At 45.0% G+C, this 26,931-nt stretch overlaps 1 protein-coding gene across 6 annotated transcripts in view; it reads left to right on the top strand.

The window, feature by feature from the left end:
* Positions 1-47: 47 nt before the first annotated feature.
* The window catches only part of LOC116842505 (acetylcholine receptor subunit alpha-like), a 209,643-nt gene continuing 182,759 nt past the window's right edge, over positions 48-26,931 (top strand). For 2 of the 6 annotated variants that reach the window (XM_032811820.1, XM_032811874.1), the window contains exons 1-2: positions 48-126; positions 6,408-6,849. In XM_032811820.1, the coding sequence (XP_032667711.1) occupies positions 6,643-6,849 (207 nt within the window). In that variant the 5' untranslated portion in view covers positions 48-126; positions 6,408-6,642. Of the gene's footprint in view, positions 257-6,407; positions 6,850-26,931 lie in introns of those variants that run through there. The other 4 variants (XM_032811830.1, XM_032811857.1, XM_032811840.1 and 1 more) reach the window with 4 other exon arrangements.

Genomic DNA, 26,931 nt, shown 5'->3' with positions numbered 1-26,931 from the left:
CCGACCACGAGAGAGTCGCGGCTCCGGTGCCCACCTTCAGTCGTGGGTGCAGTGCGTGCGAGTGTGCAGCGGTCCCGAGAGCTGCTGCGAGAGACCGGCGTGGATTGGAGTGCGCGCGAGGGTTAGGTCAGTGTCAAACTAAACTCGTCCTCGCACGTCCTCCGTCACCCAACCGTGGACACCGCTTGGGAACGCGAGCTGCGGGATCTCGTCGTCGGGGCTTCCTGGGGTGGCCTGGTGCGCTGCGTGTTCGCCGGTAGGCGCGATGGATACACGCGAGGGGGTTGCCGCGGGCTCCCTAGCTTTCCTAGCCACCTTGGCAAGCGGAGAAGTGGATCTCGGGGGTGGCTCTCTCGGACGCGACTTGGGTTTCTCGTAGTGTGTGACGAAGTATATCGAAATTTCGCGGAGAAAATTCATCCACCGTTCGGTGGATCGATGCTCTGAGCCTGGCGTGCGAGTGGTTCGACTCGAAAACCGTCGACTCGTCAAGATTTGTCCGCCGAGCCAAAACTTAGTTATGTAATGAATGATCGCGGCTGTGGAGGAGAAGAACGCGTTCGGCCGGTTGTAAGGATAGCGGTTGTCGGATTTGCGCGAGCGAATCACGCTGAGGAACTTATCGTACAAATTTAAACGCGCGTAAGATATTATCGCGAGTAATTAAACCGAAGTTGCGAGTTTGCCTCGTGCGCTCGTGCGTTCTCTCTCTCTCTCTCTCTTTCTCTGTTCGACGACAGCTGCTGCGCCAATTTAAATTCGCGTAAACTTTAATCGCCAAAAACGAGTGTCGCCGTGGACGGCGCGGTGAGGAAACGCGCGACCTTTGGCACCAGCGGAATTATTTAATCGGGACTTCCGGAGCAATCGTTGGAACATTTCGGCGGTTGCGACACGCGACGTCGCCTGGCGTTCTTTTTATTATTTCCCGCCCGCCACACCTTACGCTCGCGCGCACCGGATGACTCGATATCCTGCGCCGTGCAAAATCCTCCCCATTGTGTCCGCGCGCGAAACTCCCGGCCGATGCGGCGCCCGAGCCGGAAATGCGCCGCGAATTTTGTCGAAATTTAATAAGCGCTCTAATCCGCAACGTCCACGCGGCGATTTAGCGGGCGACTTTCATTATTCCGGTGTAATACGCTCGATTGTGTCGGCGGGCCTTTATCGAGGACGCGTCAATTAATCCTCGCCGTTTGTCCTCGCGTTATTGACTTTTTATCTGGGTCGGAGCCGAGAAAATTTCCCAGAGAGAGAATCTTAAAGTATCCAAACGAGGTGAATGATGTCTCCTGAGTGCGCAATTATGTCGTTTCCAAAATTTCACTTTAAAAACGCGTAATTTTTTCAACAGTCTTTGTCAACTAGTGGCAAAAATCGAAATTTTATTGTCGAAATTGTATTTATCGTTTTAGCGTACAGTTCATGAGAAATCGACACGTTGCTCGGGAGCAATATTATCAAATAAAGGGTTAATCATGTTATTGTTTCAAAGTGTGCGTCGATGAAGGAGTGAATACACTTTCTGATCGGTCTCTCTTCTCCACGCAAGTAATCGACGGTGATTTATCTGGAATTAATTCGCGTCGGTGCGATCTTTTTTGGCCTTTGAAAATGGAGACGCATCGTTCATTATCTCCGTCAGCAGTGGCAGCCAGTCGAATTGAAATGAAGCTTCATATCTATCGCGTTGATTCAATATCCGTGTCGATTCGCGAATGTATTCCGCATTTAACGACGATTAGAATAATAACGGATTGCGAAAAGTTCGTGCGCGACGCGCAGTAATACGCGCGCGAAAGCTCTAACGAATTGATCGACAAAATCTACTCGACGGGCTCTCTGTGAAATTTTCATCGTCCGAGTGGAGTACGTTCTGGATCTTCTCAATTATGCGCCTGAATCGAATACCCTCCGGCGTGCAATACCGCGCGCGCGAGCCTCTCTAGTCGAGGGGGCTAATGGATTGTCAAGAATAGAAACTTCACGTGGTTTTTTGCGCGATCATTGGCTCGCCGCTCGGTGCGGTCGATCGAATGTTTTCAATTCTATTTTTCGCGGAACCGCCCCTCTCCCCCCGCTCTTTCACCCTCCTCCACCTTGCCGAGGTTAAAACAGTTTCGGCGCGACAACAGGACGTCGCTGGAAACGCCGCGAATTGTACGCCATTTTCACTTGATAACTTTTTCTTTGATCGGCAGTTATCTGCGGCGCGAGACCGCACGCATCGCGTTTTAAATGGCGATTAATCCCCTTTTTTATGGCAAATGCAAACGCGTCTCGCTTATCGTTGGCGGTTATTCATAGAAACGTCATTGCGCGCCGGCCGTTTGACGGTGTTTTAGCCGTGGGAGTTACACTGAATATTTCGCCCTGCAAATGCAAATAGCGGCGGAGGGAAAACTGCTGGCCGAGTCGATCGTTAATCCAACAACGGCACATCGACTGCCGGCCCGAGTTCATTGTCTCGATTTCCATCGAATTCGCTCGCGCACACGAAACGGTCCTTACTCGGAGGCACTCGAGCGATCACAAAGAGCGCTATAAAGTAATTTACTTTCCCGATAGAAACAGAAAGGGAGGGAGGGAGGGGGCAGAGGGACACACACAGAGAGAGAGAGAGAGAGAGAGAGAGAGAGGCGCTATAAGGAAAGAGAGCGGAGTTTAATCTGTGCTCAGCCGGAGCAGTTTCAAATCTATTTGAGCCGTACGACAGTGGAGTACTCGATGCGCGAATGATGTGAGCCTTAAGAGTTCGGCCCACGGATTCTCCGTCGTTGGCGTCGCGAAATGGATTTGCAAGAAAAATATTCTCAGGCACAACAACGACCATGAGGTTCGCGAAACCGAGACTCCTTAGGGCGCGTAACGAGGTCACAATTGACGCAAATAAAAATTAATCCAAGACACTTATCTTGATCGATCCGTTCTACGAAAAAGTGATAAATTGGTTTACGAAATATCAAGAAAAATCTTTGTTGTTGTATTCCAAAAAGTCTTTTTTGAGAAGAATTCTGTTACAGATCTTTACAGTAGATTTTACTACAAACGTTACTAGTTTTTCAGTAAAATCTTTAGAAGGACGTGGAAAATCAATCTCAGTGAGTTGAAACTTTCTCACAGAAACATTAAGTCGTCGCGATACGAAGAAAAATATTAATATGGATATTAATATGGATTGTTACATCTAACATCAATTAAGTCAACTGACAGTCGAGATTTTCACATTTAAAAATAGACTTTCTTTCTCTCCCTCCCCCCCCTCTCTCTCTCTCTATCTATCTGTTTCTCGTTCTCGTCAAGTACTACTTCGCCCAAGACGTGAGGCAGATCTAAGGCCGATGACAACGCGGCGAGGTCGGCTCTTCGCGGCTCCATCGCTAATCTGAAATAATATAGCGTTGACCCAGTTAGCGCGGCAACAGCAATTAGACATTCGCGCGGCGGCAGACGAGGTGGGACCAGGCCGTTGATCGATCCTTCCTCGTCGTCAGGCGTGTGTACTCGCGTAAATTCCGCCGTTCATATCGCGCCGTGTCGGCCGCGCGCGTCGACGTTGACGTGAATTACGGCCCCAAAGTCGCTCACCTGACAGCAGGTGAGAGAAAGTGGCCGCTTGATCACTTCGCGCGAACTCGAGCTTCAGCGACGACGATTCGGCAATTCGTTTGTCGACTCGCTTTTCGCGACTTCAAATGAATCGGAGGGTAGCAACAACGCAATTGTTATCAGCACAAGTGTCAAATAAACGTTGCGTAAAATCTCTTAGGGTCTCCGCACAAAAACATTCATAACACGTTACGTTAACTCAAGAATCAAGTCAAGAGGAAGCCTTGCACTCATTATCCGCGCGCTCTCTCTTTGTCCCTATTTCTCTGTAGTTACGTCGGCCGCAATGCGGAAATCTCAACGCTCAGACGAGGCCGCCTGACCGAGACATCAATGGGCCGAGTATGAGTTTCCCATTTGCACGAATATATCAGCGAGCTACAACGTCGCTGTCGGTGTGCCGAGCGTGGGTTCACGAAGGGCGAGGTGAAATCCGCGCAGATAATCCTAATCGTTGAAACGAGGCGGCGCTTTATCCACTAATCCCGCGCCGGATTTCCGCGACAAACGAATCAAACGACGTCGCATATCGCCGCGGATTTACAGACGGCCTATGAGTGTCGGCGCGCAGAGGGAAGTGCGAGGGGACGCGCAGCATGTGATAACATTTTCAGACGAATGAAAAGGAGTCAAAATTTCATTAAGCTTCTTTTTTATTGTTCACTTCGCCGCCATCGTATCAAATTGCGGGTATAGTTGATAGATTGTTAGTTAATAATGAAAGAAAACTGTTACGTGCGCGATAATACACAAATCTTTAATTAATATCTAAAAATCTATGTGGTCATTTGCAAAATGGTAAAAGACTTTTTTGTTCAGTTTAACCTTATGTATAAGTATATAACGGCAGACGGCGCCACTACAGTTCATCTACAATACCGCGCATGATTATTCACCAATCTTCTTTAATTAACATTTCGACTATTATTATAAATATCGCAAAACGGTATAGAATTTTTATTTTCGACTATTATTATAAATATCGCAAAACGGTATAGAATTTTTATATTCACCTCAATCCATTCTACGTTTCTAAAAATTGCGGAAGAGAGTCTGGGACACCCTGTATATCAGAGATATATGTACGGGAAGCTTTGTACCTCCTAAACAAAAGTATCGTAAATTTATAAAAACAGTACTTCCAACCCCAAATCACTATATTTATCATTATTTCGTACATCCCTTACCTCGTGCTAATATACTGGGAAAAATACTTGCTATCAACGAGAAACTCGAATTGTCCTTTTTATTTAGAAATTAGTACCTCGAATTTGGAATTTGTATTATGCGATATATACTTAAGAATATACAGCGGCGCAAGAAAATAGATAGATAGATAGATAGATAGATAGATAGATAGATAGAGAGAGAGAAAGAGAGGAGGAGGAGGAGGGAGAGAAGCAGGAAATAAACTAGCCGTCCAAATTCAAAATTGGCCAGTTAACTCGTTGAATCGCGGCGTTCGCGGTGGAATCGCAGCGATGTAAATCGTGTAATGACGCGGTCAGCCGTTCTATTCGTTTGACTCCGTTAAATCCCGGCCGATGGACGGCGAATGGAATGCGTGCGCTTGCGAAGGATTCGTCTGCCGAGCGATCAATCCGATCTACGAAGGACGGACGGACGAACGGACGGCGCGATTCGCGGCCGCGGATTAGCGCCCCTAATGCGCGTCGAAAATCAATGCCGGGCTATGCCAAGTGTCGGCCCGCCGTTAATCGTCGCCCGATTCCACGCGAACACTTTAACGACGTTACGCATCGCGGCTCGCGATCACGGATCGTTCGCCGTCATTGTTTCCGGCTCGCTGTTCGTATCATCGTAGTTACACACATATCCCGCTCGAGATTAGCGTTGCGTTTCCCCGTTACTGATACCGTGAGCTTTGTCGCGACGTTAATCGCCGGACGGATTAATTCCGCGTATCTATCCGAGAGAGAAATGTCTCGTTGTCATTTCGCGAGAAGGAAATTGAGAAGGAAAAGTTGCATTTAAATAGAAATCAAATTTCTCTCGGCAGCGAGCAACGCATATGCTCTCCATATCACGTGACACGATTTTTCTATTCACAGCGAAATTTTTTTTATACAACGAAACGAGCTCGAAGGTAGGAGCAACGTGAACAGAAAAGGGATAAAGGGAGAGAGAGAGAGAGAGGGATTGAACTCGTTACTTGTACCCATAAATCCGCCCGTGCACCAAGTTGTATCGTTCCCGACCCATGGTGTGTTATATGCCGGGAATTGCACATACCGTAACGAAGTGTAGTCTGTAGCAAGGCGTAATATAACGGCTCGGCTTAGAGTTTCGCTTATGTGTTAGTCTACGGAGTATTTCGAAATTTACGCATTCTCTTCTTTGTCTACGTGTTTTGCGGCAAAAAACCTGAAAATCTCTTCCTAGCTGAAAATTCGACGCTCAGCAAAACCCCGCGATCTGCGTTCGCTCACGACGAACTAAAATCACGTAAAGGAATTGTGTAGTGTCTCTTAATTTCGCGTTTCTAATACTCGCGATGTGCAGGCTGACTTTTAGGGCATTTTCGACACAGAGCTCGATAACAACAGCTCTTTTATATTCAGCTGTTGTATAGTTTGTCTTCAAGTAAATCAGAAAGTTTCATCCTGTAACGAATTCGTTTCGCACGTTGCGACAGTTTCCTCGAGACGTGAGTTTTAGGGGTGAGGGTAAAGTAAAACTCGCGATGGATGAGGGATTCCCAAGCGGTGCTCGCGCTCGGACGCGCTGTGCGAATTGCGAGGAAACAACGCGGCTGATCTCCATCTATCTTCACATAGATTCGTGGCTAGCGCGGTGAAGAAAGAAAAAGAGAAAGAGGGAGAGAAAGAGAGAGAGAGAGAGAGAGAGAGAGAGAGAGAGAGGGAGGGAGAGAGAGAGAGAGAGAGAGAGAGAGAGAGAGAGAGAGAGGAAGGAAGAAAGAGAGAGAGAGAGAGAGAAAGAGAAAAAGGAAGAGAGAGAAAAAGGGCACAAACAGGCTGGGCGCGTCGTTCATAGTGGAGGAATCAGGGGACCATGATGCCCCCCATAATCGGGGAAACACTGCGCGTATGGTTCCTCTCGGCGTTGGTTGTTCACGGAGCCGTCGCCGGGAATCCGGACGCGAAGCGCCTCTACGACGACCTGCTGTCCAACTACAACAAGCTTGTGCGACCCGTGGTGAACACTTCGGACGTGCTGCGCGTGTGCATCAAGCTCAAGCTTTCGCAACTCATTGATGTGGTAAGTGAGCCCCTGTGCGAAAAAAGAGAAAGAAAAGGGAAGGCCGTCAAGAGCGAGCCGTCGAAACGCCTCGCCGTCGCCGAGGACCCCGGTGCGCGCGATTGTCCGTGTCGCCGGTGATTAGCGAGAGAATAATCCGATGGTTATCGGGCGCAGATAAACTTCCGCGGAAGCCACCAGCATTGTAATTGGCACGTCCTTCGGTGAGGACGCTCAAGATGACTTCCGAACGAATAAACGGATAAAACGTGACTCCCCCTCCCCTCCCGAATGGGTCCTCATTGATTCGATGAATTTTTATCGACGCGGCTCTCTTTAGGCGGGTGTGTATCAAAGAAAAGTCATTCTCGTCAATTTCCGACCCCGCGCGTTGCCCAGACGTTGCCGTCATCTATAGAGCGGACGATGGTTGGCGACATATATTAGATGGCCGAGGGTACGTTGCAATAATCGACAATTGCTGGGGCTACGTCCTAAATGATTATAGGACCTATTGGCATGATAATTGGCAGGTATCTATCGCCGATCGGAATGCGCCTGTGGCCTGAGATGAGCTGTTCGCGATGTATTAACGCGGAGACGTATTTCAGCCAGAGGATATTCAATAATCCTGTATATCAATGCGGATTAGAATATCTCCCAAGAAAGGGCGACGGGTCCACGACAGCGAGAGAATTCTGCGCGACCTCCGCTTACTTCCTTTTCACGAGGGCTCCGCGTTTCTTCCGAGTTACACTCCGACTTTTGTCACATTATGCACAACTAATTCCCGCTGTGACACGGAGGAGATCACGAGAAGATCAATCACCGAAAGAGCAACCTCATTTCATTCTTCTTCTCTTTCTTTTTTCTTCTTTCTTTTTTTTTCTCCTTTCCTTTCTTCCTTCCCTCCTTCTGCTTTCAGAGTCACCGAATAGTATCGATTATCTGTTTTCTGGGTATCTGTATAAAATGTTTGGAAACTTTGCTAATATCGCTGCAGCCAGTAAGACGGCGGTTAATCTCGCGCGCGTATTACGTCGCGCGTTATAGAGCGAGTATAAAATCAATAGCTTATAAAGTCGGCGGATATTTCGCGATAGCTAATTTACGATTCGGGTTAAGATGCTCCCGGAAATTATCGTGGAAATCCAAATTGTATCGCGATGAGAAGGAGGGTGGAAGGGAGGAGGAAGGGGGAGGAAGAAGGAAAATGGCACGAAACTCTTGAGTAATTGGCGTAATTACGTAGTCAAACTTGGACGAAATTTCAGTCGGTGTTGCGACTGTGCTTAGCAAAGTTAGGCCGACGAAGTTAGGATAAAGGCGCCACTTAAGATCCTATTAGGCCGTACTCTATTGCGTACTCTAATAATTGATTTCGTATTACCGCGCCCATTCGAGGACGTTTTCTTAAGCAGGAACACAGCGCGCACGCGCGCGCATCGTTTGGCCGACCTACTGTGTTGAAAAAGATCGCGCAAAAGAGCAAGGCTAAGAGAGAAGGTGCTCACAAAAGCTTCTGCACGAGTGTAGTACATTCAACAAAATGACGGTTATAGTGAAAATTATTCAAACACGTGAAATTAGTTGAGACGGACAAATGATTAGCAAATAACAGCAATGACATCTTGACTGAGACATTCAGAACCCTAAATTCTTGCAAAACAATTTTCGAGCACAGTGCAATTCTTGACGTAGTAATATGAAAATCTTAATGTGAAATTCTTGACGTAGTAATATGAAAATCTTAACGTGAGAAATATAATTTTCAAGTCGTATTATATGATCTCATATTACACTGTCACATCCATGTAGGGTCATTCTTATCCCGCAAAATGTGCGCGAAAATCGATGAGACAAGGCGCGATATTCGAATTGGAAGGCAGCGTTCGCTGTCCTCGATCGGAACGACGCATGCGAGACGAAACGTCGGTAAACGCGAAGAACCAGGCGAGACCTTCCTGCTCAGTGACTCCGGCGGAAGTTCATATCGCGCGTTTAACTCCCGCATCTGCTCGGCGGCGAAGCACTTACGGCTAACAACGCGCGCATAAATTAACGAGTTAAGCCGTTAAGTCGCGCCTCGTTGAGGCCCGTTGAGCATACAGTAAATTATCGGCAATTTAACGTCGCTACTTGGCAAACCGCAAATCTCACTCGCTAAACGCACTTATGACCTATTAATGACACGGAAGAACTCTGTCCCGATGGCAGGCTGGTTCGCGTGTTACGAATACATAGAACGCGGCACAAACCACGAATAATTCCATTATATTCCGGTTTTTTTACTAAATTAGATATTTTTCATGAATACGGGAGACAGGGCGAAAGTGGGCTTTAATCATAGTTTTTCTAAGGGTAATCCTTCCTTTCTTCCTTCCTTTACAATTCGGTCACTCGACCGAAGTGGAATCAGACATGACATATGATATCGTGAGAGCTTATCGCGCCGTACAAGCTCAAGTGTCGGACGATAAAAAATTGCACGAGACAACTGAACATTTCCACGAACGAGTGGGCGGCGATAAAATTTGCAAATACAGAGAGAGAGAGAGAGAGAGAGAGAGAGAGAGAGAGAGAGAGAGAGAGAGAGAGAGAAAGAGATAAAGGGAGACAGAGCTGCCGGTAATATACTCGGCACAATACCGAGCGTCCATTTCGAACTGTGCAGAGAATAATATCGCGATTCTAGTCTCGTGAGGACGTATACACCACTGATGCGGCGTGGTTCCTTGAAATTCTCAACTGCGACTAACTCTCCCAGAAATGACCGCACGCGAGATGTGGGTGCATTGTGGACGCACATTCGGCCTGACCCCGGCAAAAATTCTGACGATATTTCGTCGGTCCGCAGCGAAACGCAGCTCGCGAAAACGGAACCACGACGGGTCAACCGATGTGCGTTTTGCGCGTCGCTTCTTTCGATCTTTCGCGATCTATCGCGAATTATCGCGATTTGATAGCGCTGCACATGAAAAATATATCCAAAGGAAAAAGACGTGGTGCACGTAAGTATACGGAAAAAAGAATGGTTATGTCAACTAGGAAATTAGCAAAATATGGCATAACTTTTCTTTCTGGCTTCAAGAATCAATTCTTGGTAGCGCTGACCTAACGATTTGTTGCCTCAAAAATGCATTTTTTCAGACAACGAATCCAAGAATCGGTCAACATAACTAAGAATTGATTACTGAAGCCAGAAATAAAAGCTATATCATATTTTATTATTTTCTGGTTGACACAATCATTCTTTTTTTTCGTACAGAAATGTCTTGTTGTCAGGAGTATTGTTGCTCTTGTTACTTTCGTTATCTTTATGTGATACTAATGTACTGAAAAAAATCCCTTGGTTATATATCAGAGCGAAAGTACGTTTTCTGTTTTATGATCGTCAAGGAAACAGTCATCCTTAGATCATTTCTTATCATTTGTCATTTTAACGAACATATATTACCTGAGATACAAATCACATTTGTTCTCACTTACTATCAGGTTAGATTAGTTATGTCTCTATCACAAGTGTTGTTTGAAGCAGCGAATTGGGAAGTAACAAATCATTCGTTCCCACTATTACGGGATTATTTGCCGTCTCACATAAACAAATAATTTGTTGCGGCTGTTGGTATCCTTAAATAAGCAAAACTTCTTCCCCCAGTGTGTGCACGATTGATGTGATCCAGTCGCGCTTTGGCAACTACATCAACTATGTCGATGTTGCGCGTGATCTGGTTGTGGCAAGCAGAAATCGGTTGAGGTGACATTTACCCTATGGATATACTCTGGTTGGAGTAAGCAGATATCGTCTGCGCTGCAACACTAGTAACTCAGTAATTGTCCTATGGTTGTAGCAACCGCATAATTAATTGTTGCGTATTCGACTATTAAATCTGTTTGGCGCAACTAAATTTATACGTAACCGTACCGTTCTTTCCATCCAATCAGTGAAAAACAGATGAGAGAATAATCGAATCGTAGCAAATGTTGAATAACGGGACGATTAAATAGAGATCATTGTGTAATCCTCTTACTATTTACAGTAATATTATTATAGAAGACAATTTGTGACTATAAAGTTACAGCAGAACTGAAGTCGAAATTTCCCTAATCAGCTTATATGTGAGCTGTATTTGCGCGCGAGGTTGATTTATCGGAAAATATACGACAATTTTGTTAAGTCTTCATTAAAGTTTGACAATAACGATCAACGTAACGCAGCAACGGACAATTCGCTCGCGGAGCGATGATAATAAGAACCCGCTCGTTCGTAGGAGAGAAGGGAGGGAATTTGCTCGGAATTTACTCCAGTGTAAAATCCAAATTACTTAAATCCCCACGGTCGATTTGCGTGACCTGTCGTAACTTCTCGCGCTCTCCCACCTACACTCAGAGAAACAAATGGTTGTTCTAACTGAAATTATAATTATTTTTGGCGTCAACTATATTTTTCGTAACAAAATAGTAATATGTATATATAAGAATATTATTGCTAACATTTTAATAAAATTTTATAAAAAAGATAGTTTATTCGAGTCGAGATTTTAATCCTACTTTCAGTTTTACTACTCCATTCACCATCTATTTTGATATTTTGAAGCCGATAATACAATCTATTAGCTAAAGGAAGTGAAAAGGGAAATTCCGGATATTATCAGAATCAAGGTAGAAGTAAATTGTATCATTAGAATTAAACCTACTTTGCTAAACTTACAAGTAAACCTACCCAAAATTAACACTCTGATTTCTTTCTAATTTGGCACAAATTTAGAAGTACAAAAAATATTTAGGTCATATTTTTTCATATTAGCCCACTTTGAGTTTCACGGGCAGTTTATAGCTTTTTAAATTAATGTTCTCATTCATATCATCAATAAGTGTAATAAAAATCCATAAGAAATAAAATTGAATAAAAGATATAATTAAATAATTTTAACAAAATCGGCATAACTGAGACACAAACCATTCTAAATTTTTAGCCGAGATTCCAACCCAAATATTTTAAATCTGTGTTAAATTAGTAAAAAAATTATCTACATTTGTGCCAAATTAGAAAAGAATCGGAGTATACCTTTTCGGTAGGTTTACTTTTTAATTTTTACTGCGTTGTAGAATACAAGGTTTAATATAAGTGGCCAAAATTTCGACTCGGGTACTTGATTAGAATTTATAGCAATTATTTCTCTGTGTGATTATAGCTGCAAATACCAAACATTGTTTTCCCAGCGTAGCCCCCGCTGCAAAGCGCAATTTTGAGAGCGATGCGCAAATGAAATTCTCCAAAAGAGATATTTCCGTAAAGGCTCTTCATCGTTTGGGACGCCATTATCTTGTTCCCGTAACCAAAACCCGGCAAATCCGCAAAATTCCTCGAACTTAGACGGCCGACAAATAGACCTGGTAATTATGCGCGCATGTCATAAAGATTTCCACGTGATTCATTCAGCAGTAATTATATTTCCCGGCCCATAGGGATCCTTTTCTGCGCGGCGTGCAATTACACAGTAATTTATGTGACCGCTAGCACCGTAAAACGCAAGGCTCTCGCACTGGTCGCATAGTCAGCAGCGCGCGAGCACCGCGCCGACCACGGATTTTACGGCTGCAAAATTTCCCCTGGTCGTATCAAACGTCTTTCGCGCGAAAGAAACGGCGCGAATTCGCGCGTCGTGCCGCGCGTCCCGTGATAATTACCGATGTTGCTTAGTAGAAAAGAATTTCCGACATGCTTTAAGTCGTAAATCGCGAAACAGTCGGGCCAATTCGATGACCGCGAGTATCGAAAACCGATAATAACTTAAGGACTATCGCTGAACTCGACAAATTAGTATTAGCGAGTTCCGTGCCAACTTACTCAAGGAAGCCGCCAGTTAAGTCGGTTAATCCGGCGGTAGAGCGGGACAGATGGGCGATGAGAAAAAAAAGAAAAAAAAAGGCCGTCGTCTTCTATCCCTAAGATCCGGCTGTTATTACCACTGAGAGGAAAGCCGTCGTAACGTAACGTAACGTAACGCAACGGGAAACGACCACAACGCAGGAGGAAGGCGCGAATCGATACTTCGCCGCGCTGCGAGTCGCTGATGGATGCTTTCGCGCCGTTTCGCGTTCGATCAGCGCCGCGGTTTCTTGCGTGATCAGAGCGCGATCACGCGAGTTCTCATTTTCCCCGGGATAGCCCGGGCTTTACGAGCGAGCCGAGCCGAGTCGAGGCGCACGGCCAATTTTCTCCGGCGCGCAGCTCCGGCCTGAGCGTGTTTGCGGGCGTGAGTCTCGCGAGGGTGGATTACGCTGAAAGTTAACGGAAGAGCGGCGGAGAGAGAGAGAAAGACGGAGGAGAAAGGGAAAAATAAAGCGCGCGGACGTCATTGCACCCCGATTTTATCGGGCTTAAGAGGCGTATCCATCAGCGCTGCCAGATTTACGAGCGTTTCCGGCCGACGTCTCGAGGAATTCCTCCGGAGTGTTCATGGAGCCCCGTGAAAGTTTCATTCAACGTCAGTCGCGCCTCTTCTCACCGCGGGGGAGGAGATCTCTCTCTCTACCATTTGTAACGTATGGAGCGCGAGAAAGCGGGAGAAGGATGGATGCGTCGCGGTCGTGTAATTTCCCGTTGTTTCACCTGAACCTGAACCGGAGGCACCGCGTCGAGGGATGAAGTCTTCGGCGACGACCTCAAGGCAGGATGATTCTATTTGGGGAGGAACCGCATAAGATGCCATTTCTTATTTAAAGCATCGCAGACTCGACTGGCGTGCTCGCGACATCCCAATTAGATTTCTCCGGTCGTTAAACGCGCCCGTTTGTTTTGGAATCTTGCCTCTCGCATATCGAGGGCGCGTCGGGAAGCAACAAAATGCTTTCGCGAGACGTGCGAACGTAGAGGGGTGGCAGAAATCTCCGGATTTCACGACGAGCGGACGCGCATACATACATAGCTACGTACATACATACAAGCACGCATGCATGGTAAATGGATACATACGCATGCCGGCGTCCATGTACATTACTATTTACGACCTCGGCTTAGATACTGCGCGATGGCTCTGCCTCCATTGTCGAGACGATCTATCATAAGCAGTGCACTTTGCTCGCCGCGGCCGCGATATATGACGAAGGTATTACCGACGCGAACGTGTCGGCGCGGCGGCCTCAAGTTCTCGAGGACTGCCGATTGGATTCCATTAGAGTTCATTAAAGCGTATTACGGAGGCCTCCCGGGCAAGGCGATCCATCCACTTCGAGTCCCGAAGTGGAGATGATCGTCCCGGAAATTTCAACGCTAACTCGCCGCGATGTCTCGTGTCGGGGAGTATCGACTTTAAAATAGAATGTCTGCCTGCGTGTTCTCTATAAGCTCCTAAACCCTATAACCGATCTGAAAATGTTGCGTAGTTACTTTTTAGGACCTCTGTGAGAAATGTAGGCTATCATGAAACCTGAACATCCTCCATCCCTACCCCTTGATTTAATCCCTTTGAATCTTTGTGATGACTCTGATAATGCTGGATAGTTAATGTGCAATGAGACAAACGTAGTAATTGTTTTTTTAACTCTTGAGCAAGTGCGCGTTATTTTTTTCATCCTATTAAATTATTAGGAACTATTCATTCCGTCGTGTCGCGGGTAATCGAGAAAAGTAATACAATTTATATTGAATGTAAGCTGGCCGCTTTTTTAATATAAAATTGTAGGCTCACATTGAACTGAAACGCATTTCACCTTTCCGTTGACTATTCCTAACACATGAACAATAGCCCTGAAATCACAGGATGCACAATTGCATGCTTCTTACATGCATACTGATCGGCAATTCAGTTCACCGCATGAATCGCTATCGTGCATTGGAAGGTCTATGCGGTGAACTGAGCTGCCGGTCAGCATGCATATCAGAAGGCATGAAATCATGTATCGTGGGTTTCCAGCTTTACAGACGTAAACGAAACGTCAAACTGTCAAAATGTCATAGCTGCTCGGATACATCGTCGTCGCCTCTTCGAATAATCAGCAATCACGATTAAGCATGACTAAGCAGAAATGGATGCGCCTGGTTGAAAATTTTCAGCAACTCCCGATTCAGGTTGCATTCCAAAACATCCCTTTTGAGGACAATTTTACTCAATATCTATAGTTCACGTAATATAGAATATCGAATAAAATTTTCTTAAAAAACACGTTTGGAAAAATACAACCCCAGAAAATTGTCAAGCGCACCTAAATACTGATGTACCTCAGTTCTCTCTTTCGCGTCGCACCAATGTAATCGAAATGTTGCAAAATCGTGTGCCATAGTCGCGGTGTCGAGTAGCAAGAGAGGGGAAAGAAAAAAAAAACGCACTGTCCGTCACGCACGAACATACGAATGATGTGCAACAACGTCGTGTCGCGCCTCAATCCGCGACGCGTCGGTGAGATAATTTCATCGCCGCCGTCGTTACTCCGGCCATTCGATCCGCGCGTCGCGCATAAATTTATAAATTACTCGCTATCCGCCGATACGCGGCAGAGGAATTTGCATACGGGAGTGCGCGCGCGGGCCTGCATACGAGTATATGAATGTGTCGTTTTAATACGGCCGCGCATGTAAATCAAGCCGCGCGGCTCGTTGTCCGCCGCAGTCATCCGGTTGCGTTGCGCGCGGAAGCGAAAAAAATCCACACATATACATACACATACTCATACACGAGGTGTACGCGCGTACCCGCGTTTTATGCATTCGCGAAATTGGATTTTGCTCTCGCGGTCATTATATATAATCGTAATCCGAACTGCGAGTTACGCGCGCACACATGTAGAGTATATGAACATAAATTCCAAAAATTATTATATAATTTCTCGCAAATAAGTTTAGACGAAATTTCCGTCCTAAAAAGGATAAAAATATCAATGCGCGGACATGTACCTAATCCTGGATACATGAAATGCTAAATGTCCACTAACTCCACCAGCTTCTTCTTAGAATAAAGAGAAATCTTCTTCCAGAAGATTCAAATCCAGCCCTTAGCTTTGAGCGCCTGTATACTATTGCGAATAACTATTGCGAATTTCACTGATGTTTATGAGAAGTTTTCTACCTAAATTGTTTCCAGGAACACGCTCTCTTATTACGTATAGTTCGTCATGGAACGCTCTGTACACTTAATACAACTATGTACAGGATAGCATACGTAAAACCGGCCCTAAACGCAAAAATTCAAGAGTTCAGTGAACCTTTTCACTTCACTTCAGTGACTTCAGTTCAGTGTGCGTCTGCTACGCGTGAGTCATGTTACGTTCAATTACGTAGTACCTGCGTAACACAATTACGCAGTGCGTCATTACCACATAAAACTGTTAAACTCCATTTTGCAACTAGAGGCTGTTTTATATGCGTGTTTCATGTTTTATGCCATTTTTTGCACATTTTTATAATATTAAAAATTTAAATACTCATGTTTAGGTAGCAACGTTCACGCATATCCGCGCATTGATACGTTTATTTTGTGCCAATTTTCACACGCAAGTCGTTGTAAACAACGATCGTCCTCAAAGGGTTGCAGCTGCCGCTGTTATGACAAAGAGATGACGCGCGACAGGTCCGACGAGCGAGTAATTTGGACGACCGCGCACGACTTTTACATTATGAAGCGAAGAGCCACCTTTATCGCGGCCACAGCCGGCTGTTCGAGCTCTTCCACATCGATATAGGCGCGTCCGCTGTTTTCGTATTCATAACAACACGCCGAAGGCTTCGTTATATCGTAGCCTGATGCATTCACTTTGATATTTGGCACGACCCCGCAAAACTTTGTGAGCGAAGTTGCGGGCGTGTCGGCGCGAATTTACGTTCCTCGCGTTTACCGTCGACAGCGTCCGTCGTGACGTTTTTGCAAATCGAACGTCTAACCGAGCTGTCTTTCCGCACAACGACGACGACGGCTGCAGACGGCCAGAGCGGAAATCGACACTAGTTTATCGAATTGCCCCGAGATAATACCAGGGTCTCTCGTAAATTTCATTCTATTCATTTCGCATCGAGTTCCGCGTGTAGGTAATTTGGTCAGTTGTAGTTAGAGCGAACGAGATTTCTCGTGTTGTTGCACACTTGGCGCGGCTCCACTCGACAAATTGAATTTCATTTTCGCGAATAGCGCGGCCGAATCTGATTTCTCATGTAATTTCGTGTGGCCTCCATCTCCTTCCGAAAACTTAATTTAAGAGAAGTTGCGGAAAAAGATGGTATCCAATCAAATTTCCGCCGAGGGGGAAATCCGCTCGACGAGACATCTCCGCGCGTCCGCGACAGAGAGGGGGAGGAGGTTGCGACATCTGAAACACTTTATACATCGAGACTACCGGCGGCATCAAAAGAACTTCAATCACATTAAAGTCAATGGTAATCAGAGAGATGGTGGCATGAAAGGGAGCGAGACGCGCTGGGGAGAAATGGGAGAAGGGATGGGCCGATGCATGCAAAGGAAGAGAAGCTGAAACGCTTGGGGGAAATATAAACAAGCCGAGCGCTCTCTTGGTGCACGTCTCTCGCACACGAATGAACAATGGTTATGGGAAAAGTTTTCCAACGGTACGTGACTCCGCGAATATCGCAAATGCGACCGTGCATTTCCGCAGCGGCGACGATTTGTCAGGAAAAGTCCCCCGGTAAGCCCGTTGCTTCGCCGCTCCCTTCGTTCTAAGGACAATAACAAAGACGTCCTCTCCCCGGAGGTCCGAATTTCTATCGACGATCTTTTCTCCAGCCGGAGCTTCTCTCGTCCGTTGCGCGGCAATCATACACTCGCACGCAGAAAACGCTAAGAATAACATTTGTCTAAAGATGGCTGCCGCAACAAAATGTTAATTTTGTCGTCCATGGTTGTCGTATTAGATGATTCTGATAACCATAGTAGTTTGGAAGTGATACACCAGTCTTCTTTATGATGTCTGTCCCATTCGTCTTTGAACGATATTCTCAGCGATGTATGGTGTAACCAAACCCTACAGATCTCTCAACCATAGTTGTCCGTTTTGCGGATTACAACATAGAAACAGCAACATTCCTTCGGTTGAGGTGACTACATACAGGGTGTCTGACGACAACAGATACACATTTCGTGTAAATCAGGTTAAAGTAAATAAACAGTTCCTCTAGCATTTTACAAACAAGCTCATAAAGTTTTCAGTTATGTAATAAAAGAAATGAGAGAAAAGTGGCGAATGGCAGCGTGTGATGATACTGTGAGCGGAGTGCTTGGTAGAGGCGATGCTTGGTTCGCGCTGATCTCAGCGCTCCCTACTCTCTCGACACCCTGTATGTGGGTATGTACTAACTCAACGTATTATAAGAAATGTGGCTGTGAGAACTGCTATAGATGGGCATGCAACAACTTTGCAAGCAACTTTGAACGCCACATCTATTTAATTCATGGAAGCACACAAACTCCAACTTCGTCTCTAACCATAGAATATGTGGCTGTAGCAATCAAAACAGTTTTCTCGGAAATAGAATCGACCGAATTCACCCTCTTATTCGCCGAGTCGCAAGTATGAGGCAACCGACCTCCGTGTCTCCTGAATTCGCGCTGCTTCTCGTTTCACGCAAGGATAACGCGGTCCCGGCGCGATCGGCGTCGCGAGCTCCCTTCGTCCCTACTTAACGAGAATCAGACAGGGCTCACGGCTTGATATCATAGGCGCAATTTCGAAGATCGACTGCAAGGTATCGCTCTTCCGCTGGAAAATACGTGGCGGCTCCCGGTATTCCCGTATTCCCGCGGGAAAGTAACGAATAGTCGGATCGGATCGTGGTATACGTTCGATCGGGCGCGAGGGTTCGCCGCTCTCGCCTTACTTCGAGATTGATACGAAAGTCGAAGCTCTCCGTGCTCTCGCTCTCGTAAACCGCGAACATAAGAGCCACCCGTCGGGACGCGGCCAGGCGCCTCGGCGGCCCCCGATTAATTTAGACGCGAGTCATTAAACGATAAATCCGTCGGGATTCGAGCCGGCGTTCCGATGGCCGTCATTACCTGCGCGATAAATGAACCGTACAATGATGTGTTCCATGATAACTCACGACTACCCTATTTGTCACTGATGAGACTGAACATCGCCAATAGGATTAGTGAGAATACGAAGAGACCGACAAGTATCGCACGGTACAAAAAGAGTATCATTAAGTTCTTCAACGCTCAGATATCGATCTGTCTCAAGCGTCAACAATTCACACATGATCGCCATATTGGTTCCTCCAACGGGAAAAATCATTGTTTCCCGGATTGGAACGAAAGATATAGCTTTACATCTAATTTGTACACTGTTATTCTTGCACAAAGCCCGAGGTATTAATTTGAAGCACTCACCGATACGTCGAATCGCGAACAAAGTGCGCTCGAAAAATATTTATGAGAACTCAGATCCGACAAGTTTGTTATCCATCGAACAACTTTCGCAAACTCGTTGAGTCTTAAGCGGTGACTCGCGGCTTAATGTGGAAGTGTGAGCCGTCGATTATGCGATCAGCGTAGCGGCGCTTTAAGGCTCGTCTACAATACGCGAAGTAAACTTGGCGTAAGTTGGAATAATAAGAAATAAAAATCATGTACTTCACTTCATACACGCCTATAATCCAGCTTCCTTATATCGGGAGTATTCCTCTTGAGTAAGAGAACTATCTCTGATGTGAGAGAGCTAAAAAAAATAGACGTGCGTATAAGCATACTGAGAAGAAAGTATTTAAAATTTCTAGGACATAAAGTTTACTTGACAGAAACAAGCTTTATTTCACAGAAATAAACATTGTATCCCACAAATAAATTCTACCAGTGCAAAATCAATAATTTTTATTTCCTGTTCCAATTTACGCCGAGCTTACTCTGCGTACATTATAGATGCTTTGCTTTGGAGCCTTTGGAGCCACAACTAACACAACAACGTCGAAGTTGTCTCTGCTACTCGGTAATAATTCATCGGTAGAACTGCTGACCCCGTCGACTATTGATGTTGTATGAGTTCATTTTCGCGCTATGTCACGACTCTTTGTGAAAATCCTTTCCGAACCTTGCACAGAAAAAACAATAGAATAACAATAGAAAACAATAGAATAACAATAGAAAACAATTAGAATAACCGAATTTTCTGTTACTTGGGGACTAGATGAAACACTCTGTCGTAGGAACAGAAAGATTCCTGTCGAAGATTTCTATTCAGCCAATTGCTTTCAGTTATCTGAATCGAGTTTTAACGCGGCTAAATGTTTAAACGAATGTTGTCGGTTACGGTAACGGAAATATTATTTCTCGTCAGCGAGTTTATCGTGTGTGTGTGTGTATGTGGTCCCCGTTCTGTTATCCGAATTTTTTTCCCGTGCGACTATATATTTTACCTGTGCTTTATCACACGATGTATTACACGGAAAACAGATTTCACCACATTGTGGGAGAAAAATATTTAAAAAATAGAAATATTCATTCGATGGATACTGGTAATACGTGTATTTAAATCTAATTTCTTTTATTCACGCGGAACAAACAATTGCTTTCGTGAAAAGCTAAGGTTCGAAGAAAATGCACGTTTTCTTAACTGAAAAATACTTGGTTGGTGTAAAGTAAATGTGTTATTAACACTCATCGCGCGCGAATAAATATTTTTTACTTCTTTTTTCTTTCAGCGTACTTTTTATTTATTTTTTATTTATATGGACATTTACGGATATCCATATGTTACAACAAGATTTATCCAGGCTGTTGCTGTCACGGCTTATTTTTTCTGCGTGAACGTTATCCAATTCGCGAGGACTAAACAGAAGTCAGTATGCGAACGCAATTCGATTTCCACGTTGCGCGATAATTTTATTACTGTCTGTTATTACAAATAAGAGAACTGCTAATTATATATTAGGGAGAAGCATTTGCAAACAAACTGCGATGAAACCACAGGGCGCAACCGAAACCAGCTTTGCACGGACGCGGAGGGGAAAACAGGGGGAAGGGAGAGAGAGAGAGAGAGAGAGGGCACGTTTACGCTGCTCGCAACGTAACGGTCGTTTGACGTTTCCCGAAGTTGGATACCAAATTTCACCGCGAACTGCTGAATCAACTGCACTTAATGCGAGACTACCGCGGTCCGGCAGGTTCGGAGGAGGTGGCAGGCAAAAGTTTCAGGTGTGCGACCATGCGAGCGCGCACGTACGTCACGGTGAGGGACAGCGAGCGCATTAAACGCTCCAAAACAATTACTCTTTTAAATTAACACGTGTTTTTCACGCTACGAAGACCGCGCGAAATTAAGCCGAGTCGTTTGCTTTACTGGCCAAATGTCTAGCGCGTCGTTGTGCGTGCGTGTTGGCGTGCGTGCACGCGCGCGATTACGACATTTCAATTATAAAGCGTAAAGTAAACACACTTTTTATCGACTAAGGTAATTGTGTCGCTAAGTGCTGTGTTTTCATCCAAGTAGTCGCTACTAAATTTACTATTTGTCAGACAAAATTACGTCTCCTGGTATTTATGCAAGTGACTCTGTTAATTTTTTAACAAAATAGAGATATATACATATACATAATATTATACGAAAAAGCCATTATTTTCATTCTTCTGACGAACGCTTCAGTTTATGTAATAGACATGTGTAGATAATGAAAAGAGTTATATAAGTAATTAAATATGTGTGGATATGCACATGTATTTCGAGTATACACTGTGTTTTGAAGGTAAAGTCGGCAAGAACTCTGAAATTTTTATATAATTCTCTTTGTGCTTTATACATGGAAAGAACATAAACATAAAAATTACAATTTCCGGGAATAGACTGGCACTATTATGAAAATTACCGTCCGCAAATTCGCGTCCGCGTCCGCGTCACAATAAAAGCATAAAAGCAAAAAAGTTATGTTTATAATCATTTTTACTATGTTTTATCGTATTTATTTCGTGATTTTCGTGTCAATCTATTTTCGGACTACTAAAATTGTAATTTTTACTACATTATTTTCTCCGTGTATATTATTCTTTAATATTATAATAACATTTCACCAAAATTTCACGTGTTCTAATTTAGAAAATATTAAAAAACAAAAATGAAAAATAGCACGCTACGCTTCAAGAAACACGTATGAAAAATGTTGCAAAGTTGCAAATAAGTCATCTCTTGAATGTGTGGAATTAATTTTTTCTAATTACACAAGAACAGTTATACAATATAAATTTTATTGTGTGTATATAGTGCAAGTTTCTCGTTGAATTTTCACGAAACTCGTTTCACGATACAACTACCTTAAATAGACGACGATAATTACGGTGGGAACGCGTCGTTGCTTTTCTCGTTTACTAATTCCATAGTGAAGAACGAATGTATTTGTAATTATAATCACGTAAAGAAATAACTATTATAAATTATGTGATTAAGGAAATCAGTTTTTCATTAAATTTTATTGTAATATTCGTGAAAATAATATTACTACCATTTTCGCACTAGAATAACCAAAAAATATGATTGGGACTAAAAATGATTATAATTTTCGTTAAAGTAATAATTTCTTTTTCTCTCAGTGTTTATCTTCGGCGATTGAATTACTGATTATTTGTACGGCTTCAGGCTCGCAATTAAAGCGACGCGTCCGGCGGCAGTTCGCCCGTTTGGACCTCGCATTGTATCGCAACGCATACGTATTGTCTAACGGCATTAATACCGCCACCCGCTGCAGGAAAGGCCTGACCGCGTAGCTAATTACTCTGCTTCCTAATTACGCGAGAATTAAGCCGCCGAGAGTCCCGTGGCCGCATTTTCTTCGCGTGCGCCGCACTGGCGAGAAATATTTCGCCTCTTGTGTAATTAATTTATATTACGCCTTCGCATGGCGCGAGAGAGCTCGGATAACAGCAAATTCTCTCGCTCATACTCTTAACCCTTGACTCGCGACATTACCCATCGTTTCCTTAGCCTCTCTCCCTCAACTATCATATCCCCGTGTCCTTCGCACGCGGGGATGTATCTGTATCAATGCTTAATGTCGGGCATCCGATGGAATTTTTGAAGAAGAACTTTGCGAGCGTCCTCTGTTCCGAAAATCACTCGTATTTCTCTCGGGGGACATCCCGCGAAAAAGAACAAGAAAAACGAGCGCGACCTGTCGGGACGAAATCGCCCTTGAAATGTCTCGTACGAGCCGAGAAAAGCCGGCTGTCTCATCATGGCGCCCCGGGCTACTAAGGACACGGAGACAGGAAGAGTGCCGTGACCGCGAAGCGCGATGAGAGAGGCGGGGGCGTATCGTTTCCGCGCGTTGAAAGACCAGAAAACGAAAAAGAGAGAAAAGACAAAGAGAAGAAAAGAGTCCGCGTCGCAAGATAGAACGAGATATGCGTGCGAAGCCCGATTAGGGTCCTACGGGTAAATGGAGTTACGTTACGTAAACCCGGATGAAAGGGATGAGACCCACCCCCGCGCACAATTCGTTTCGGCTTTATTGCGAGCGGACTATAAGGCAGCTGGATAAGGGTATAAATTTAACTCATTAATTATCATTAGCGTGGGGTGGCTAATTATTTCACCGTGCGACGGCACGGCAATCCGGATTAACGGACGTCCGAATTCCGACACATTGCGTCACGTTCCGTCGCGATTTTTCCCCGCAAGCGTCTCAAAGCGAGGGAGAGATCCTGAAAGGGAGATGTGAATAAGTACGAAGATTACTTTTTCGACGGAGAGAACGGCGTTCTCTTCTGCCCCCATGGATAACAAAATGTATTTTTATATAATCTCCAAGGAACTTTGCGCCTAACGTGCAGCGCAATTTCGAGTTTGTGTTTCCGTACTATGTCTCGTGCGAAGCCAACGCGACCGGATTACTTCAACGCATTAACAACTTGACGTTACAATTCTCGTATTTTATTATTTAATTACAATTTATCTCTTTATTTGCGTAACGTATAACGAATAGCGACACGCGAAGCGAAGCGTGTCTCCATATAATTCGAGGTAATAATGAATACACACTGTTTTTGGAAAAAGCTCGACCGCGGCCGCACGTCTGCATGCAAAACATTAATCGCGTTTTGTTAATTAACTCATTTCAACCCATTCCACGACCGCTCATATTTGCTCGACGGTATTATGTTGCTTGAGGATATACACGTTATATCAACCATATTCCGTGCGCTATGAAGCTTCGGTGAATAAACAGGACATAACTATTCGCGGCTCTCCTCCTTTGAGGCCTCCCCGGTAAAAGCATCGCTCTCCAAGGGAGGCAACCAAATTAATTCAAGTTACTCAAGTATAAATTAAAGATGTATGTCTTTAATATATACATAAACACAAAGATATGCACACACCGTGCATATCCTATGGTCCTCTGATTTAAGAGGTCGCAGGATCCTGACAAAAGTAAAAGTTAGATAAAATAAAATAAATAAAATAATTGGTAATTTAACCCAAGTTGAAATTTTGTTATACCTTGAATTCTACAATACAGTAGGAGCTAAGTTAGTAAAGTAAGTTTAATTCTAATGATTTACTCCCAGTTTGACTCTAATTATGTCCGAAATTTTCACTCTTTTTAGTCAAAATAGGTGTTGAATGGAATAGCGAGGCTCAAGGATGAAAATTTCGACTCGAGTAGGTTAAATAGAATTAAAAGAAGTTAATTTCAGAGATAGGTTTCAAAATATGTGTTGAGTAGAATAATAAGATTGAAAGTAGAATCAAAATTTCGATTTGGAAAGTCATTCTGACTTTCCAATGGTCAGCTAGCCTGAACCCCCATCTTGATAACAAGGTCTCGCATTGAAAATCCGTGTCAATTCTCGGGTTTGTTCAGTTGTCGAAGGTAAGATGTTCAGCGGGAAAGTAAGAACGTTCAGAACCAATGGAGGATCCATGATAAACTCCAGAGATCAATTGTCTCGTCAGCGATTTTTAAGTATTATCGAGACTCGCGACAATCGCCTCTGGCGAAAAGGAGAGGAAAGGAGAAGAGAATGAGAAGGAAAAAGATAATCCTCAAAGATTTGATGTATCCTCAGAGCGGTCTCCTCAACTAAACAGAGTTCCGGGACAATTCATGGGAGCGACGGCGATTCACAACGGGCAGAAACGAGCTCTCGTTCCCGATATTCGAGCCCCACCTCTCTAAATCCAATTTAATATCGGTGTCGGCGCGTCGCCGCCACTCACAACGAGTCCCTCGACAACACCGAGGCGCACTATCGAGAGCGCAGGGAGCCGAAAAGAATTGAGAGGTCGCCGGCAAAGCGAGAGAATGACGATTTAGCCTCCGACTGCGGGGAAGCGAAAGTATCGACGACGATCGTGACGATCCGAGACGATCTAAAATCCACGGGGTGTACTTCACCGGGTATCTCACGATCGACGTTACTGTCAACAATGGTGTCGTTATCGGTATCAATAGGTGGTTCATTATTACGGTAACAACACGCAGTGAGAAGAATCCCCCGGTTATCAGAACAAAAGCACGTCTGCTGTTTGATGATCATTAGGGAAACAGGTCAGTCACCGTTGCAGATCACTTTTCATTATTCGTCATTTTAACAAACATACACTGAGATCACACTTCTTTTCACCTATTGTCAGGTTAGTTTTGTCTCCACAACAGAAGTACGAATTGAAAGTAAAATCATTCGTTCCCATTAGGGAATCATTTGCTGTGCTGTATCAACGAACCATTTGCGGCTGCATTTTATTAAATTAGCTCGAAATCTTGACTCTATTTTAAACCTTGAATTTTATAACGCAATAGGAGCTAAGAAAGCAAGCGAGGTTTAATATAATCCCGAGTTGAAATTTTGATCCTACTTTCAGCTTTGTTATTCCACTCAACATCTGTTGATGTTAAAGAAAGGGAAAATGGAAATTTTGGACATCATCAAAGTCAAGGTACGAGTAAATTATATTATTAGAATATTAAACTTACTTTGTTAACTTAGCTCTTATTGTGCATTGTAGAGTTCAAGGTTTAACATAGGGCCAAAATTTCAATTCGCTAACTTCTCTCAGTTGTTCTCGCACATTTCTCTGTCGCCTTCGACGCCTTTCTCGGGGGTGCTGCTGCGATTTCACGGTGCGAAAACATTTTCACAGTCACAACAGGTGCGCGCGGCCGCGAATGGAGCGCGTTGCGCCGCAGAACGGATTGGCAAGGTGGCTTTTCTGCGAGCGAAGTGCATACACGCGCCGAAGGCGTTCGCGATGCATCGAACGGCAAGAAGATAACACCCGGAAGCGAGCATATCGCGCAGACGGCCGAGAGTGCGCGCGGCTGCTAAGGCGGTGAATTTTGCGAGCCGGAGTGCTTCGCTGGAGTCGATATTGACAAACGCACTCTCGCCGAACGTTTGTTTCGCGGTATCTCGATATTTACAACAACCGACGGCTCTCCCTTCCGCGACTTTCGCGTGCTATCGCGCTTTAGGAGGTCACCCGACCCGCACGACACACTTTTTCCCCGCGATTCGTGGCGCAATGGTCGGCGCGCGCGGTGAACCCGTGTCAATTATTGCACCCTCGACCGCGGCGGAGCAGCTGACTGCCGTCGCGACGAGATAACCGCGAGACGCGACTCCAAACGCGTCAGAAATTGAAATTGAAAACCGGGTGGGATTCGCTTATTTGACACTCACGCGGGCGAGGAGGCTTTATTGCGCGAGTTTCGGAACGGTCTTCGACCCTTCTCCCTCTAGCGACTTGGGAAACGGAAGGAGAGCGGGAGCGCGCGACGAGGTGGGAAAGAGAAGGGTGAGAATAGAGCGGGGGTAGGATGCGCCAGATAAGGGCGTCGTTATGCGAGAAACCCTTTCGGCCGAGATATCGACGAACAGAAGGAGAAAGCGACTTCGAGTCGCGAAGAGAGACGGCAGGGAAGAGAAGAGGAAAGAGGGCGGCTGCCGAAGGACGGGGTGCGGTCGGGAAAGCCGAGGAAGCTTACGGGGGGGTGAGGTATGGGTGCGGAAACTACGCTGGGAATCCGACCTAACTGAGAATCAATAGAAATTTCCACGGTGCGCGCATCGGAGAGATCTCGATATCCATTTCCCTCGAACAAACGTCTTTCAGTATCGTAATCTTTTCTGTGCACATTCGCCCTTCTTTCTCTCCCTTCCCCCCCCCCCCCCC

The sequence above is a fragment of the Odontomachus brunneus genome, unplaced genomic scaffold (assembly GCF_010583005.1).
Source record: "Odontomachus brunneus isolate Ranch 3 - 2012 unplaced genomic scaffold, Obru_v1 Obru_scaffold_002, whole genome shotgun sequence".
NCBI lineage: Eukaryota > Metazoa > Arthropoda > Insecta > Hymenoptera > Formicidae > Odontomachus > Odontomachus brunneus.
Note: the sequence above shows the minus strand (reverse complement) of the source record. Positions and strands in the feature narration are given on the sequence as shown.